Source organism: Acinonyx jubatus, chromosome A2, assembly GCF_027475565.1.
Source record: "Acinonyx jubatus isolate Ajub_Pintada_27869175 chromosome A2, VMU_Ajub_asm_v1.0, whole genome shotgun sequence".
NCBI lineage: Eukaryota > Metazoa > Chordata > Mammalia > Carnivora > Felidae > Acinonyx > Acinonyx jubatus.
Window position 1 is genome coordinate 15561606 of NC_069383.1, and position 18830 is coordinate 15580435.

Genomic DNA, 18830 nt, shown 5'->3' on the forward strand with positions numbered 1-18830 from the left:
CTCCTGCATAAACTGGTAGAGCTAGAGGCTTGATCAGATTCTGGTTCAATTTCTTCTTAGGAGAGTACATCACAGGTGATGTTGTACATTTCCGTCCTATTGCATCTCATCAGGACCACGTGATATCTGACTGTCTCTCAGCAGCATTAAGATTTTTCTGTTTTTTTTTTTAAGTGTATTTATTTATTTTATGTGTGTGAAAGAGAGAGAGCTGGGGGAAGGGGGAGGCAGAGAGGGAAGAGAGAGAATCACAGAACCCAATACAGGGCTCCATCTCATGAACAGTGACATCATGACCTAAGTGGAAATCAAGAGTCCAATGCTTAACCAACAGAGACACCAGGCACCCCAGCATTAAGATTTTTCCATGGCTATGGGTGTTATCAGTCTTATCTATCTCTTATCCATCTTTTCATCAGCCTTTCACCTAGTAATTTATCAGCCACTGGTAATCATTGCCTAGATCCATGATTTCACTGAGTTGTAAAATCATAACTTAATTCCATTCATCCTTTTTTTTTCTGCATGTATTAGGTAAAATTAAAAAAAACAACAGTTTTCTTTAACAAACTGTTTGGTTGTCTTGAAGTACAAACAACTTACACAAGAAAGACAAGACATTTACTAGTTTTCAGAATAATGAGTTGGTTTCTTAGTATCAAAGGTGATCTGTGAGATTTTCATTTTAGTGTTGCTGTGAACAATGGATTTTGATATCTTTGATGTGTTTCAATTCTTTGCAGTCATTATTCTTCTTGATGCTTAAATTGTCCCATCTTTGGCCCTTGGGAGCCTTTTCAAGTTGAATCTTGTAATCTTTTGTCACAGCCCCAGGAGTGTTTGATACCTTCCTTGCTGTCTGGTATGACAAGATGTTCCAGGCTCAATTTACACATTTCCTGTCCCAGATCCAGAATTAGCCATTTATCTAAGGCGCCAGGGTTTCTTTTAATGGGAAATAGGAAAGAAAACAATCTGGGCTCTAGGAGTGCTTATTAGTCATCTTTTCCAGGCTCTTCCAGTGGATAATATTAGGATATATGCACACACACACACACACACACACACACACACACACACACACACAAAATACATAGTGAATTCATATTGGTATTTCCAATTTAAAGTTAGGATTATAAGGTTTTTATATAACTTCTTTAATTTTTGTATCTTTTACACCAAAAGTCTTGGTTCCTAATAATATAATTACTACTTGCTTTCTCCTACAATACATACTAGTATCCAAATAAGGATTCCAGTATTATTAGTAACAATCTAATTACTGAGAACAGGTTAGGATTTCCATTTATCCCGCAAGGGATGTAGAGTTAAATTACCATGTCTTAAAGTCATTTGGAAAAGATTTCATTAAGTTGATAGTGAGCTTTCTTTGTTTTATTTTTCTTTTGATTTTTAGAGTTAAGAATCCTTTGGGCTAAATACATAAAGGGGGAGGGGGCTGACAAACAGAAATGCTCCTGGGTTTCCAGCAGAATGAAATGAAAATGTTGCATAGAAAGCACACTATAAACCACAAGATCTATGGGAATGTAAAGCTCTGCCTACTGTGATTATTGCCCTGTGGCAAAGGCCATCTTCACTCCCAGTTAGAGGATGCTATTGTCCAAGTTGTTCAGAGCTCCCCTGGCCCCTGACTCAGGGTTGATTACTAGCCACTGGGGCCCAATAGTCTCCTTTGGCCATTTGACCTCTCCATGTCTCAGGCTTCTCATTTGGGGAGAAGTTAGAATACCTACCTCATAGATTTTCTGTGTAGATTAAAGGCAAATGTGTACTCTATTACATATTTTTCTTCTTCCCTCTCCTGCTTCCATCAGGGAAGCTGTGTGGGAAATTTAGACCATTTAGAACATGGCAACCAAGCAGACAGAGCCGGTCACCGTCATTAGCCTCCAGAAGCTGAGCCTGGAGACCCCAGAGCCACAGCCAAAAGGTAAGAGGATCACGGAAGTCTCATATCCTGAAGCTGCTGCTTAATCCCCCCCCACCCCCCCGTATTTACTAATTTTTATAAAAACGGACTGGTTTCTCAATATCTTCCTCCTCATTATTAGTGGCAAACCTCCACATACATTCTCTTTTCACAGAGGCTATTTCTCTCACTCTGCCCTTCCTTGTTAGAGTCAAAGACATTCACCGTGGAAGATGCCGTGGAGACCATTGGATTTGGACGATTCCACATTGCTTTGTTTCTGATCATGGGCAGCACTGGGGTAAGTGCTCCTTGGAGATCATTTGAGTCTCCAAAGCTAATACATTATTGGACACATACAATCCTCCCTGACCTCCAGGTCTGGAGTGTCCATTCAGGGAAGGGAGTGATGGGGAACAGGAATCCTGGGAGGTGGTTAATTCAGAAATAATTTTCATTATTTTGGTTTGGTCATGAGCAAATAAATTTGTGTCTTTATGTTCTGGGAATTCAATATTAATTTTTTTTAAAATGTTTATTTTTGAGAGAGAGAGGGAGAGAGAGAGCGTGAGCAGGGGAGAGGCAGAGAGAGAGAGAGGGAGACACGGGATGGAAGCAGGCTCCAGGCTCTGAGCTGTCTGCACAGAGCCTGATGCGGGGCCCGAACCCACAAACTGTGAGATCATGACCTGAGCCGAAGTCAGACGCTCAACCGACTGAGCCACTCAGGCGCCCCTTTTCAGTATTCACTTTTATTTATTTATTTTAAATGTTTATTTATTTTGAGAGAGAGCGGGTGTGTTTGTACTTGTGCGTGCGTGCGTGCAAGCGCCAGCTGGGGAGGAGCAGAGAGAGAGGGAGAGAGAGAGAGAATCCCAAGTAGGCTCTGTGCTGTCAGCCCAGAGCTGGGCTCAAACTCACGAATCGTGAGATCATGACCCGAGCTGAAACCAAAAGTGGGATGCTTAACTGACTGAGCCACCCAGGTGCCCCTCAATATTCATTTTTTTAAAATGCTTTAAATCGCTTCCTTCGCTGCGAAGAGAGGAGAAAACTAATATCGTTCTAAGGAAAATTAGACACATGGTCCTTACATATTTTGTGCATAAGAATCCCATGGGACACCTGTTGTAATTACAGATTTCCAGAACCTTTAAGCGGCACTAATGCAGGTTTGCTATTTACCGTCAGCTGTTATGAGGAAAGAAGAGAGACGTCTCAGCCCCAGGGCTTTTGCTGACAGTGAAACCACTACAGACAAAGCTACTACTCCTTCTTTTTTTGTAGGTGCAGTGAGAATATGTCAGGAATATGATAATGGCACTGAGACAGAATGGAAAACCTGAGGGAGGTGGTCCACATGACAGTGGCTTAAGGTGGGAGATAAAGATAGCCAAGAGACCAGTGAATAAATAATAGCCCTGACCCTCACTCTCTGCTAAATGGTTTGAGAAAAACGTGGCACTTGACACGTTCTGAGGCATCACTCCAAAGCCCCACACTCCCAGGAGGCAGCTAGGTAAGGAAGGAGAGAAAGGCAAGACACGTCCTGGCCCTACTTTTATGATAACCAACAATACAATTTAGAGCATGTCTTCATCTATAAAGTAATATCTCACCTAGGCTCCAGAATGTTAAGATTCCATATTTCAAGGCATGAATGGGTATGAATGGCCAGGGTTTTATCCTAACTCTCCTCTACTTTCAACCAGAATATTTCTACTTCTGTTTTTCATATTTGGTTTCCAGTATGGTTTCACTACATGGTCCTCTTGGCTTAAACACTGCTAAACTCTCTGCATCTTTTACCCTCAAATATGGCAAGAACCCTGTCTTTTCTTCCATAGCAGCAAGTGAAAAGGGTATGCAGAATGTTTTTACCTTCCCAAATCAAACCATCTGTACAAAGAGACTGCATTTTTATTGGTTATTATTTGTATTGGAAGCATGGTACTTGGGGGAATGGTGCCTGGGTGGCTCAGTCAGTTAAGCATCTGACCCTTGATTTTGGCTTCAGTCATGATCTCATGGATTGTGAGTTTGAGCCCTGTGTCAGGCTTTGGGCGGACAGTGCAGAGCCTGCTTGGGATTCTCTCTCTCCCTCTCTCTCTGCCCTCCTCTGCTCATTCTTTCTCTCAAAGTAAAAATAAACTTAAAAAAAAAAAAGAAAGATGGGGGCACCTGGGTGGCTCAGTTGGTTGAGCATCCATCTTCGGCTCGGGTCTCATCTCACGGTTTGTTGAGTTCTAGCCCCGCGTGGGGCTCTTTGCTGACAACTCAGAGCCTAGAGCCCACTTCGGATTCTGTATCTCCCTCTCTCTCTGCCCCTCCCCCACTCACATCTGTGTGTGTCTCTCTCTCTCCCTCAGAAAATAAATAAACATTTAAAACACAAAAGATGATGCTATTGTACTCCCTTCCCGAAGGATAGTTACCACCTCTATATAACTAATCCCTGATGTCCAGATCCAGATCCACATCTGTGGAGATTGTATGTCTATTGCCTATTTATACTTGGTGTTGTTGTGAAATAGCTTCTGGTTTTCTTTAAGTGTTTCGTAAGTTGCTTCAGTTCTTCCCAACGCATCAAGATAGGAAGGGCTGTTTACCAGGTCTCTTCCTCCCTCCTTCCCCCCTCCCCCCCCCCTCACACACACACACACACACACACACACACACACACACACACAGAACTGTTTAATTGGGTGTTGTAACCAAATCCCTCCCCTGTTTTTAGGATGGGGCTGCTTTGGATGGATCTTCTCATCAGAATAGGTGTGCTGACAACGACGGGCATGGCTCCTCCGGGCCATGGTCTGTTAAAGTTCTTGGTCAGAGGCAGTGGGAGCAATAGTTGGGTTTCAGGGCCTCACATGACCAGGGTATATGTAATAGCATCACAGCAGCCGCACAGCCTCAGTCTGTGACCAGGCTTCCTGCATCCCAGTGTCCTCTGAGGTCTTCTAAGATCTTCTTTTTCTTTTCTTTTTTTTAATGTTTATTTATTTTTGAGAGAGAGACAGAGCACAAGTGGGAAGGGGCAGAGAGAGAGGGAGACACAGAATCGGAAGCAGGCTCCAGGCTCTGAGCTGTCAGCACAGTTCCAGACATGGGACTTGAACCCATGGACTGTGAGATCATGACCTGAGCCGAAGTGGGATGCACTACCGACGGGGACACCCAGGAGCCTTTAGATCTTCTTATGCAGTGCTGCTCCTTCATGCCCCCTTCCCTAGGTTCTTGCTGGTCCCTCTCCCTTAAGCCTCCTGTATCAGAGTGATGCAGAGCTTTATCCCTTATTGACTTACTTTCTCCTAAGACCATTTAGAAGGGTAGAGTCCTGATTAATATTGACCCAACTGCTCTATATTACTGAGAGATGTATAATAAATCAAACATCCGTCAGAGGTTGCCATGCCATCTCTTATTTATTATACTTTTTGGGCTAAGACATACCCACTATCTGAACTCTAAGCATGACTGTAATACTCTCCAAGAAGAGACAAGCCTTTACAATACCTTTCCAATTCCCATGTAATAGCTAACACCGTTATACTTCGTTCATCCCAGACCTTCACGTTATAAATATGCAAATAGATCATAATACATAATCCACATTACTATCAACTCTTCCCTAACATCTGCTTCTTCCTTACCCTGGGAGATAAACTCACTCCATAACGGATTGCAAGAAATGAACAAAGGATGATACCCAAACTTCGTATTGAAAGAAATATTTAGTAGCACAGCGTACCCTAAGTCTGCTGAATAGACACTCTTTCCTGATGATGAGCTCATTGTTCTGTACGTGCTGCTTTACTCTCTTCTAGTTTTCATGAAGCCTGCCTTCTATCTCAGCTTCTTGAGTTCAGAGACTAGTTCACAAATCCATCTGCAAAGGCTATGCCCTGAGACTTTCACAGTCATGAGTGTGAAGCAGCAAAGCTAGGTTGATGTAGATGCTGGTGATTAGCTAGATTCTCCCACTAGCTAAGTGGCTGCCCCCTCCCCACCCCAACACCCTCATAGTGCTGCCATGCAAATGCATAGATCAGCAACATCACAAAGAGATAAGTGTCATAAATCTGTGGGAACCCTCTCAAATTGTTCAAACCATAGCTATTACATCCATGGAAGCCAGAGTTCTACTATACTTCTTTATCCAACTAGAAGGGCCGAGTGGGTTCACAATAGATGCTCCCTAAATGGGGGAAGGGGAAGGAGGAGGTTAGGATTAGAAGGATGGATGGACAGGCACACATGGGCAGAACTGATGAGAAACCAGACAGAATACTAAGAATGTGAGAATACTAAGACATGGAACTCTCTCTCCTTCTTTAAGGTTGCCGAGGCCATGGAGATCATGTTAATAGCGGTCGTGTCTCCTGTCATCCGCTGTGAATGGCAGCTGGAGAATTGGCAGGTGGCATTAGTGACCACGGTGAGTGCCTGCTTTGAATGAACCAACTGAGAACCTAGGATTTCTGTTCCCCTTCCCCCATCCTACAGGGCTGAGAACCAGAGGCTCCCTCCCTGCTTGGTGTGTTGGCTTCCAAAGCTCATGGGTTGTCAGGGTCAAACTACCATTTTAGGTCTTTCTCTGGTTTTTTTTTTTTTCTCTCTTTTCCTGTAGGGAGCACAACCTTGAACTACTTATTTTCTAGCCTCTAGCAAGAGGTTAGACAAGACAAATGCAAATCAGAGAGAGTAGCCCTTAAGTCATGGATTAGTTATGGTTTGAGTCAGACTGCAAATTAGTTGAACTGTAGTCACTTAGGCAATCATCAGATCACCCTCACTGCAGTGAACTGTATTATGCATTCAACTTTCCTCAAAGATGATTATGAATAGCCTTATGAATTGCACCCCAAGGTTTGCTACTGAGGGAATTAAGGATATTATATATCATTCTTTCAAAAGGTATTTATTAAGTGCCAATTGATTGCCAGCAGGCTGTGTGCAGGCATGAGTGTTGGAGGGAGTGCAGGCAGTTCCGTGTTGCTTGAATAGAAAGTCAGGAAGAGAGCGCAGTATGAGACAAGGCTGTAGAGACAGGTGGGGACCAGAAGCATCTTGGAGTCTATGCATGGACTCCATTCTGGAGACTACTGTAGGGTCCTGTGCCCCAACATGCATCAGCATGTGCAAATTCTCCAAGCAAAAAATAGTTGGCCTATATGATAGTTTTTCAAATTACTGTTTTATGTAACAGGAATCAATTTCACCCAAACACATCATTGACTTCATAGTTGTCATGTGTTTCTCATTAAATGGGTATTAAAGTATACTTCCCATCATGCACAGCTCTGGTAAATGTATTTCTTTTTTTTAATCTTGAAAGAGGTTCTTCATGCTTAAAAATGTTGGAGGCCACACTGTGGATGACAGGGAGCCATTCAGGGGCTTTAAGGAGGAACACGCAGGGTCAGCTTTCCAAAAGCTCTGAAGAGATAAGGTTGGACGGTAGATAAGTTAGTGGTGGTAAAGCGGCAGAGTGAGTGGAGGTGAGGAAGCGTGTTCTGGAAGTATTTGAGACGTCACATCAGCCAAGGAGGCAAAAGAAACACAAGGTGAGAAGTGGAGAATTGACTTACTTGGGTATTGAAGCTGGTTTTCATGAAGGCAGGACTTAAGAGAGAACTCTGATGAGCCAGGTGCTGAGATTCTCACTGAAATGGGAGTGTCAAGGGCAGGTGGCGGGTGATGGGTACGGGATACAGAGTCACATGGCAGAGTTCTTGAAAGAGGGTGAGGCTCTGTAAGAGAGTAAGAGTTATGGCCTGAGATTGGCCATGGAGAATGCTGGAAGTTATCCCCATCCCCCTCGCCTTCTGTGGGTTATGGGCAGAGAGCAGCCTTCGCTGCAGAAGACTTCTGGGGAAGGGCTGTCCCCTCCCCACACTTGGGAATTCTTGACCTGGGAATTCTCATCTGTGTTGGGAACCAGGAACCTCCTTCTCACCTCAGGGACTGATCTGAGTTCTCTCAGATGACATATTATGTCCACCCAGTTGTATTTCTCTCTTTGTCATGGAGGCCTCAGTCCCAGCAGCACATGTACAGATGTGCTTATTTTCTTACATCCATTTCCCTCTTTAAAGTTCCTTTTTAAATTTTGTTGCACTTGTTCCTTTTTTTTTTTTTTTTAAGTTCTAGTACTTTGGGGGCATGTGGGTGGCTCAGTTGGTTGAACATCTGGCTCTTGGTTTCAGCTCAGTTCTGATCTCAGGATTTGGGTGATCGAGCCCTGCGTCAGGCTCTGTGCTGCCATTGAGGAGCCTGCTTGGAATTCTCTCTCTCCCTCTCTCTCTCTCTGCGCCCCCCCCCCCCCAAATACATGCTCTGTCTCTCTCAAAATAAATAAACTTAAAAAAATTTCTAGTACTTTTTTAGTCTGGCAAACCTCCAAAAGCATGGAGGTTAAAGAATACCCTACTAAAGAATGAATGGGTCAACCAGGCAATTAGGGAAGAAATTAAAAAATATATGGAAACAAATGAAAATTAAAATACAACAATCCAAATGCTTTGGGATGCAGTGAAGGCAGTTCTGAGAGGAAACTACATTGCAATCCAGGCCTATCTCAAGAAACAGGAAAAATCCCAAATACAAAATCTAACAGCACACCTACAGAAACTAGAAGCAGAACAGCAAAGACATCCCAAACCCAGAATGAGAGAAATAATAAAGATCAGAGCAGAAATAAACAATCTAGGATCTAAAAAAAAAAAAAAAGACAGTAGAGCAGATCAATGAAACCATGACTTGGCTTTTTGAAAAAATAAATAAAATTGATAAACCTCTAGCTAGTCTTCTCAAAAAGAAAAGGGAGATGACCCAAATAGGTCAAATCATGAATGAAAAGGGAATTATTACAACGAATACCACAGAAATACAAGCAGTTATCAGGGAATATGATGGAAAATTATATGCCAACAAACTGGAAAACCTGGAAGAAATGGACAAATTCCTAAGCACCCACACACTTCCAAAATTCAAACAGGAAGAAATAGAAAATTTGAACAGACCCATACGTAGTGAAGAAATTGAATCAGTTATCAAAAATCCCCCACCAAATAAGAGTCCAGGACCAGATGGCTTCCCTGGAGAATTCTACCAGACATTTAAAGCAGAGATAATACCTATTCTTCTCAAGCTGTTCCAAAAAATAGAAAGGGAAGGAAAACTTCCAGGCTCATTCTATGAAGCCAGCATTACTTTGATTCCCAAACCAGACAGAGACTCAGCAAAAAAAGAGAACAACAGGCCAATATCCATGATGAATATGGATGCAAAACTTCTCAACAAGATACGAGCAAACCAAATTCAACAGCATATAAAAAGAATTATTCATCATGATCAAGTGGGATTCATTCCTGGGCTGCAGGGCTAGTTCAACATTCACAAATCAATCAATGTGATACATCACATTAATAAAAGAAAAGAAAAGAACCATATGATCCTGTCAATCAATGCAGAAAAAGCATTTGACAAAATTCAGCATTCTTTCCTAATAAAAACCCTGGAGAAAGTTGGGATAGAAGGAACATACTTAAACATCATAAAAGCCATTTATGAAAAGCCCACAGCTAATATCATCGTCAATGGGGAAAAGCTGAGAGCTTTCCCCCTGAGATCAGAAGCACTACAGTGATGTCCATTCTCACCACTGTTGTTTAACATAGCGTTGGAAGTTCTAGCATCAGCAATCAGACAACAAAAGGAAATCAAAGGCATCAAAATTGGCAAAGATGAAGTCAAGCTTTCACTTTTTGCAGATGACATGACATTATACATGGAAAACCCGATAGACTCCACCAAAAGTCTGCTAGACCTGATACATGAATTCAGCAAAGTCGCAGGATACAAAATCAATGTACAGAAATCAGTTGCATTCTATACACTAGTAATGAAGCAACAGAAAGACAAATACAGAAACTGATCCCATTCTCAATTGCACCAAGAATCATAAAATACATAGGAATAAACCTAGCCAAAGATGTAAAAGATCTGTATGCTGAAAACTATAGAAAGCTTATGAAGGAAATTGAAGAAGATACAAAGAAATGGAAAACCATTCCGTGCTCATGGATTGGAAGAATAAATATTGTTAAAATGTCAATACCACCCAAAGCAATCTACACATTCAGTGCCATCCCAGTCAAAATTGCACCAGCATTCTTCTAGAAGCTCAAAGAAGCAATCCTAAAATTTGTATGGAACCACAAAAGACTCTGAATAGCCAAAGTAATATTGGAGAAGAAAACTGAAGCGGGAGGCATCACAATCCCAGACTTTAGCCTCTACTACAAAGCTGTAATCACCAAGACAGCATGCTATTGGCACAAAAACAGACACATAGATCAATGGAATAGCATAGAGACTCCAGAATTGGACCCACAAAAGTATGGCCAACTAATCTTTGACAAAGCAGGAAAGAATATCCAATGGAAAAAAGACAGTCTCTTTAACAAATGGTGCCGGGAGAACTGGACAGCAACATGAAGAAGGTTGAAACTAGACCACTTTCTCACACCATTCACAAAAATAAGCTCAAAATGGGTGAAGGACCTGAATGTGAGACAGGAAACCATCAAGAGTCTAGAGGAGAAAGCAGGAAAAAACCTCTCTGACCTCAGCCGTAGCAATTTCTTGCTTGACACATCCCCAAAGGCAAGGGAATTAAAAGCAATTTCTTACTTGGCACATCCCCAATAGTTCATTGGGACCTCATGAACATAAAAATTTTCTGCACTGCAAAGGAAACAATCAGCAAAACTAAAAGGCAACCGAAGGAATGGGAAAAGATATTTGCAAATGACATATCGGACAAAGGGCTAGTATCTAAAATCTGTAAAGAACTCACCAAACTCCACACCCAAAAAACAAATAATCCATGAAGAAATGCGCGAAGACATGAATAGACACTTCTCTAAAGAAGACATCCAGAGGGCCAACAGGCACTTGAAAAGATGCTCAACCTCACTCCTCATCAGGGAAATACAAATCAAAAACACACTGAGATACCACCTCACGCCAGTCAGAGTGGCTAAAATGAACAAATCAGGAGACTATAGATGCTGGCGAGGATGTGGAGAAAGGGGAACCTTCTTGCACTGCTGGTGGGAATGCAAACTGGTGCAGCCGCTCTGGAAAACAGTGTGGAGGTTCCTCAAAAAATTAAAAATAGACTTACCCTATGACCCAGCAGTAGCACTGCTAGGAATTTCCCCAAGGGATACAGGAGTACTGATGCATAGGGGCACTTGTACCCCAATGTTTATAGCAGCACTTTCAACTATAGCCAAATTATGGAAAGAGCCTAAATGTCCATCAACTGATGAATGCATAAAGAAACTGTGGTTTATATACACAATGGAATAGTAGTTGGCAATGAGAAAGAATGAAATATGGCCTTTTGTAGCAACGTGGATGGAACTGGTGACTATTATGCTAAGTGAAATAAGTCAGGCAGAGAACAACAGATACCATATGTTTTCACTCTTATGTGGATCCTGAGAAACTTAACAGAAGACTGGGGGGAGATGAAGGGGGGAAAAAGTTACAGAGAGGGAAGGAGGCAAACTATAAGAGACTCTTAAATACTGAGAATAAACTGAGGGCTGATGGGGAGTGGGAGAGAGGGGAAGGTGGGTGATGGGCATTGAGGAGGGCCCCTGCTGGGAGGAGCACTGGGTGTTGTATGGAAACCAATTTGACAATTTGTATGTATGTGTGTGTATATATATATATATATATATATATATATATATATATATATAATTTTCTATTACATTTTTTAAAGTTTATTTATTTATTTTGAGAGAGAGAGAGAGAGCGAGCAAGAGAGTACCAGCAGGGAAGGGGCAGAGAGAGAGGGAGAGAGACAGAATCCCAAGCAGTTTCTACCAACTGTGAGATCATGACCTGAGCTGAAGTCAAGAGTCAACCGCTTAAGTGACTGAGCCACCCAGGCACCCCTGAAGTTCTACTACTTTTAGAAAAGGGAAGGGGTATAAATAAAAATAGCTGAAGACCTTACCTGGGCTTGTAATTAAGCGACTCAGCCATTTTTCATTTTCTTCTATGTACAAAAGTTAGTTGCAATTTTGAGAGCATTGCTTGTCGATCCTGGACCCGTAGAGTGACTGTTGTAAGGTTTCGTGTAATGATAGCTGCACCACGCCCCAGCTGGTTTTGTGGCCACACACGTCTTGATTCCCAAGGATGCTGGGAGATCCAGCTGTGGTGTTTGCGTCTGTCACCTCACGAAACTGTATTACATGGTTCGCTTTTGACACTTACAACTGACATTTCATCGGTTGCGTTTATGTTGTTCCCGGTGGCATCTAAGGAGGCTCCCTAACATCAGCTGTAACACGACTTCCTTGTTAGGTGGGTCCCCTCTCCAGGAACTGTCCTCTAGGGAATTCAAGTCACCCCTGATGAGACCATTTCTTGCTCAGAGTTCCTGGCCGACTACCATTCTTTAGTGTCTGTCATCCTGGCTGTGAGTCCCATCCACCGTGGGCAACTGTGCTCTGGGCTCACTGACCACAGCCTTGCTTACAAGGAGGGGCCCAGACGGATTCAGCCAGGTGGCCACATGTTCCCCATCTCCCAGACTTCCCTTTCCCCAACCCCAACACCACCTTCTGATCAGCCTGACCCGAGAAGTTAATTGTAAAACCTTGAGGAAGGTGGATGAATTACGGTTTGTCGTGTTTTGTGACTGAAGAAAGAAAACTTCATGGGGTGTGTGAAACAGAAATAGAAGAGTCATTTCTATGCTAGAAATAAGGGCCTGCAGAAAAGGCAGACCCCTTGGAAGAGAGGGGGGAGAGGCAGGGAGAAAGAGAGAGAGTTTTGTGTCTTCAAGCCTCTGTGTGCTTTTCCAACAGGATCAGTGTTCACAAGCTTTGGGGTTCACACAGGCTTTGAGTCAAGGTTTGTGCTCCAGATATGCTTAATAATAAACAACTCAGCCTTAGGAAAGTCATTTCTTTACCCTGAATGGAATGAAAACAGGAAAGAAAAAAAAAAGACAACTGCCACTGATGGGAGAGAACAGAGGAAACTTTAAATTTAATCTTATTTGACTCTTTCCTTCACCTTTATTAGTTAATTAAATTTAATCTGGTTGCAACTTAGATGCAACATAACACCTCAGTGAACAAAAATGTTTTAAATCCAAAGAGCCACTTTCCTTTCTGCCCTGGGTGGTTTGTGTATGACTTCCTTTTATTCAAGTCTGGTCAATTCTTCTTCCTTCTTGGAGGGAGTTTGATAACTCCATGATAGAAACTGCTTAATTTCAGGGATACCCAAATTTTGAGATTCGCCAACTGATATGATTTTTGTTTGTAGTTTTCACACCCAGCACAGAGCCCAATGCAGGACTTGAACTCAGGATCTGAGATCAGGACCTGAGCCGAGATCAAGAGTTGATGCTTAACTGACTAAGCCACCAGGCACCCCAATGACATGATTTTTTTCTTAAGTTTGCAAAAAATTATTTTTTTTTAATTTTTGAGAGAGGGGGGAGGCAGAGAGAGGGAGGGAGGGAGAGAATCCCAAATAGGCTCCACACTGTCAGCACCGAGCCTGATGTGGGGCTTGAACTCATGAACTATGAGATCATGACCTGAGCTGAAATCAAGAGTCAGATACTTAACCAACTGAGCCACCCATGTGCCCCTGATATAATTATTTTTTAACTGGTATAATTTTTTTTTAACTGAGTGGCTGACATAGGGTTGACATTAATACACACACACACGCACATATACACACACACACATATTTGATAATTGATAATTAAGGTCATTAGACAATGAGAAAGAGGTAAAAAATCTTGCTATCAGCTATCATCTTTCAAAAAAAAAGTGCACATTGGGGCGCCTGGGTGGCTCAGTTGGTTGAGTGTCCGACTTCAGCTCAGGTCATGATCTCACAGTCCATGAGTTCGAGCCCCGTGTCAGGCTCTGTGCTGACTGCTCAGAGCCTGGAGCCTGTTTCAGATTCTGTGTCTCCTCCTCTCTCTGCCCCTCCCATGCTCATGCTCTATCTCTCTCTGTCTCTCAATAATAAATAAACGTTAAGAAAAAAAAAATTTAAGAGAAAAAGTGCACATTAATACCAACAATCAGAAAGAAAATATTCCATAATAAAAAGTCTTGGCATTTAGAAAGCATTGACTTCTTCCCTCCCTGCCCCCGCTTCTATCCTGGAAAGTACAGTGCACAGAGGAAAAACATGGCTTTGTGTTCAAGAATAGATACGGGTTGTTGTTTTCTTTTTTAATATAGTTCCCAGTGGAAGAAATGTGTTTGAGTCTTCCTTAAGAAGAGTAGGGAAGGGAGAAAGAAAGAAAGCAAAGCAGGCAGAGAGAAACAGCTCTCTTATTGAAAAAGTCTTAGAAATGCAAGCTAACACCTTTCCTTTGATTACCCTAGAGGCAATCGGTCCGAGATCTTACAAGGAAGGAAAGCTAGCGAAGCCTGGAACTGCCTGAAAGAAGAAAAATAAGTAGCCTAAAGGCACAGACATCAGATCACAGCTCAGGCTGAGTTAAAATGCTGGTAATCATATCTAGCTTCTTGAATTTTATCAGTGTAGGACAAGCCATTGTGAGAGCAAGTGAGGAAAAGAAATAGATTTGTATTAGTTTTGAAGAGTGTTTCTAAATGACTCTTGGTGTTTGTTTAAAGTTTCGGTTTACCTGTGAGAACACAAAGGAAAATTGCTTCTAGAAGTCTCAACTTACGTGTGGAATAAGGCAGGTCATGAATGACTGGAGTTTGTTTTTTTAATTCTTAAAATGGAAATTCACGATGATACATCTGAGTAGAATGAGGCCAGTGTCATCATCTTGGATCAGAGGGGAGGCAGTGACCTGTTCCTTCGACTCCTGTTTCCACCTGGAGGCAGTGTCTCCAGGTGTGAGGTGAGCCAAGGGGAGACGTCAGCCTCGGGAGCCCTGAACATGTTAACCAGAGACAGGAAAGTTTTGTGAACACACATTCTTCACTTTCCTTCACCTTCACACGTGTTCAGTCGACTTTTCGTTAAAGTGGAGGAATGGGAAATGGAGTAAGCAGCATATTAGCCTGCCCACAGGATAATTTTTTCTCACTCCACCTCCAGATGGTGTTTTTTGGCTACATGGTATTCAGCATCCTCTTTGGCCTTCTGGCTGACAGATATGGCCGCTGGAAGGTAGGTTGGCCTTGAAGAAGGATTTGTAATTCTCTTTTATGTTTTCCTTTGTGATGATGCCACCACTGCTTCTCTCTCTCTTTTTTAAAAAAATATTTATTTTGGGAAAGAGAGAGAGAGAGAGAGTGTGTGTGTGGGGGGGGGGGGGTGTGGGACAGAGAAAGAGGGAGAGAGAATCCCAAGCTCAAACTCAGAAACTATGAAATCATGATCTGAGCTGAAACCAAGAGTTGGTTGCTTTCCTGACTGAACCACCCAGGCGCCCCTGATCATTTTCATTCCAGAAATCTAGCCTGTGTGGATCACCAGAGAACCACAGAGATTTATGCACATTGTCACGGCTAATTGTAATAGCAAGAAAACCTCAGCATTAAACTATAGGGGACGGGTTTATGCATTGTATTATGTATTCTAGTCCTTCTTTCCATTGGAATATTTTGCAGCCATTAAAAATATTTTTTCCCTTTCAAACAGGGAAAATAGAATAAACACATGTTAACAGTATTTTCTTTGGGTTGGGGAGTCAAGCAAGTCAAGCAAGATTTAAATATTTTGTTTTTCTCTTTTTCTTCCATATTCTCTACTGTGAATTTGTACTATTCTTAAAGTACGAAGAAAAAGAGAAAAAGCAATTACTTAAAATTTTCTCCTCACGCCCCTTCCAAGACGTGCTTCACGGTGCTCTAGCGAGGGCAATTTTTTGCACCCTGATTTCCAAGTTTAGGCTCCTGTCACCTGTCAGGGTGGAGGCAGTTGAGCGGTTTTGACACATGGTGTAAATTTGGAACGCCTGGGCTTTCAGGCACTACAGTGGCACTGTTTGTGTCGCTTGAAGATCCAGAGAGATTGGTGATCTGCCTGTGCATTAGCTGCTCAGAGAAGCAAGCTTCTGGATGGAAATTATGAAATCACCTTCGGAAGTTAAATTTTCTCCTGTGCCTTCCTTTGACGCAGGCCCCATTAATAAGTCTCCTTTTGTTGCTTTAGATTTTGCTCATCTCGTTCCTGTGGGGAGCCTACTTCTCCTTGCTGACCTCTTTCTCTCCCTCGTACATCTGGTTTGTCTTCCTGCGGACAATGGTGGGCTGTGGTGTGTCTGGCCATGCACAAGGGTAAAGACTTCACCTGGGGATGCTTGACAGGAGGATATGTACACCCCCAGATACTTACACCCACTCTGTGGTCAATGGGTCAATAGCATCAATAAGTTGCAGATGGATGAGACCCCACTTGGGCTAATTTTTCAGCGAATGACTGGTTGATTGATTGATTGATTGAAGTGATCGCTGCTAAGAGCTATTTGCTCATTAAATGACGTTTGTTTGATGGTGAGGCCAGCAGAGTGCACTAGATTGAACGTGTGTCAACTTTTCCATCCCTAAGGCTGATCTTTATCTCGTTAGACGAAATGCTAGGCAGAAGTGCCATATGAGGTAGGAAACAAACGCAATCTATTCATTTCTTGAGGATTTGTTGCAAGAGTTTGGTTTGATCAGAAGCCCCTTTCACATTTAGGAGTCACTGTGTGTGTGTGTGTGTGTGCGTGCGTGTTTTAATGTTTATTTATTTTTGAGAGAGAGAGACAAGTGGGGAGTGCAGAGAGAGAGAGAGAGAGGGAGACACAGAATCCAAAGCAGGCTCCAGGCTCCGAGCTGTCAGCACAGAGCCCGATGCGGGGCTCAAACTCACCAACCTTGAGATCATGACTGGAGCCGAAGTTGGACGCTTAACCGACTGAGCCACCAGGCGCCCCTAGGAGTCACTGTTTTAAAGTGCCCTTGCCCTGTGACGGAAGACTGTGTCTAAGTGCATTTGCAAAGCAGAGGGGGAATGCTGAACCAGATTGTGGCTGCTTGTCCTCATCTGCCCCGGGATAAGTGCATGGTGTCTTCTGGGCCTGGGCATGGGAAAGGTGTCCCATTGAATGTTCAGCAACTTGGAGCCTCCCTTAAATTAACAGGGCCCCTCAGGCTACTCTCTCCTGGGTGCCTTGGAGCAAGTTACCCTTAGAATATATTAGGAGATATCAAAGCACCTAATTATTACCTTAATGTGTTGAGGAAAGACTATTCTTCCCTGGGGCATAAATTAAGCCCCACTCTGAGCTTTGGAGCCCTACAGGAGTAGAAGTGAGCTGGAATTTTAAAACATCCCTCAGGAAGGAGCAATAAAACTACCAAGAAAGCCCAAACCCTGGTTAATAACCGCAACAGAGAAGAGCAATTAGAAAACTGATGGAATATGATTCTCTTTATTTGTCTATACCCAAAATTAATATGTACTTTATTAGAAACCAGTGCTTTGACTGTCATCATGTGTTGTGGTAACTATTTACTTCCTTTCAGGTGTACTTTAATTTCCCAAGTGTGTTTTAGAAAAGGGAATCAGGCTTGGCAAAACATTTTGCCAACTTTGCGGCATGGTGGGGGGAGGGGAGTGGTGGTGCAAAAAAAATGAGGCTTATCTCTCTTAAATGGTAGAAGGCTTAAAATAATTTTGGGAATAAGCATGTCAACAGAGGAGCAGCTGTAAGTTTCTTCTCGTTCTCTTATGTGGATATTGGCCCTGTTAGCAATTATACAGCAAAACATAATTGTTGAGGAGAAACTTCTGTTTTCCTTTACACGCTCACACTCAATACTTCTGACATCTGCACTTCTGACACTAAGTGTGTGGGTTATTTACACACCAACCAGTTTTTCAACACCAGCCGGCTGGTATACAGTTCGATTCAATTCTGACCCTAACTGGATCTGAACCTGACCCTACAAGTGTAGGGCTCAGTCCCGTGAGGCTGTCACCCATCTCAGACACCAATCACAAGTAGTAGGTCCCCAGGTTCTCCACAATTTCTGTCCAACTTGTTACAAATTGGAAGTTGCCACAAATTGTTCCTCAGACGCACTAATTTGGTAGAGAAGCTCGCAGAACCCCGGAAAACAGTTTACTTCCTATTGCAGTTTTATTACAAAGGAGATTTTAGAAGAAACAGATGAACAGCCAGATGAAGAGATGGACACAGGGCAAGGTCTGGAAGGGTCCTGAGAACGGAGCTTCTGTCCCTGTGGAGTTTCTGGCACACCCACCCACCCGGCCCAGCCCATAGATGTGTTCACCCACCTGGCAACTCTCTGAACCTTGTGTGTTAGGGATTTTTATGGAGGCTTCGTTCGGGAGGCATGACTGATTATCAGCTCATTTTCCACCCCCTCCTCTCTCTCCAGAGGATGGGGGACAGGGCTGAAAGACCCAAGGTTCTAATCACGGCTTGGTCTTTTATGACCGGCCACCATTCAGGAGCTCACCAAGAGCCATCTCATTAGAACAAATGATGCTCCTTTGGATCAGGGAATTCCAAGGATTCTCAGTGTTCTGTGTCAGAAACCAGAGTCAAAGACCAAATATTAGCAGGAACTGGGAGCTATATATATGCATACACACACACACACACACACATATGTATATACGTATATATATATACACACATGTGTGTGTATATATATATATGTGTGTGTGTGTGTGTATATATATATATATGTGCCATTGCTCTGTGACTGAAGACTGTCTAAGTGCATTTGTAAAGCAGAGAGAGACCACTGAAAGAGATTGTTATGTATGTATAACAATATATGGTTACATATTATGTATAAAAATATATTTCTTGCCACTTCATAATGGT

General features: G+C 42.6%; 1 protein-coding gene across 3 annotated transcripts in view; it reads left to right on the forward strand.

Moving 5' to 3' along the window:
• Positions 1-1091: 1091 nt before the first annotated feature.
• Positions 1092-18830, forward strand: part of SVOPL (SVOP like) — a 71654-nt gene continuing 53915 nt past the window's right edge. For 2 of the 3 annotated variants that reach the window (XM_053218032.1, XM_053218033.1), the window contains exons 1-5: positions 1092-1954; positions 2143-2234; positions 6276-6374; positions 15080-15151; positions 16139-16263. In XM_053218032.1, coding sequence (XP_053074007.1) covers positions 1873-1954; positions 2143-2234; positions 6276-6374; positions 15080-15151; positions 16139-16263 — 470 coding nt within the window. In that variant the 5' untranslated portion in view covers positions 1092-1872. The remainder of the gene's footprint in view (positions 1955-2142; positions 2235-6275; positions 6375-15079; positions 15152-16138; positions 16264-18830) is intronic. The other variant, XM_053218034.1, reaches the window with a different exon arrangement.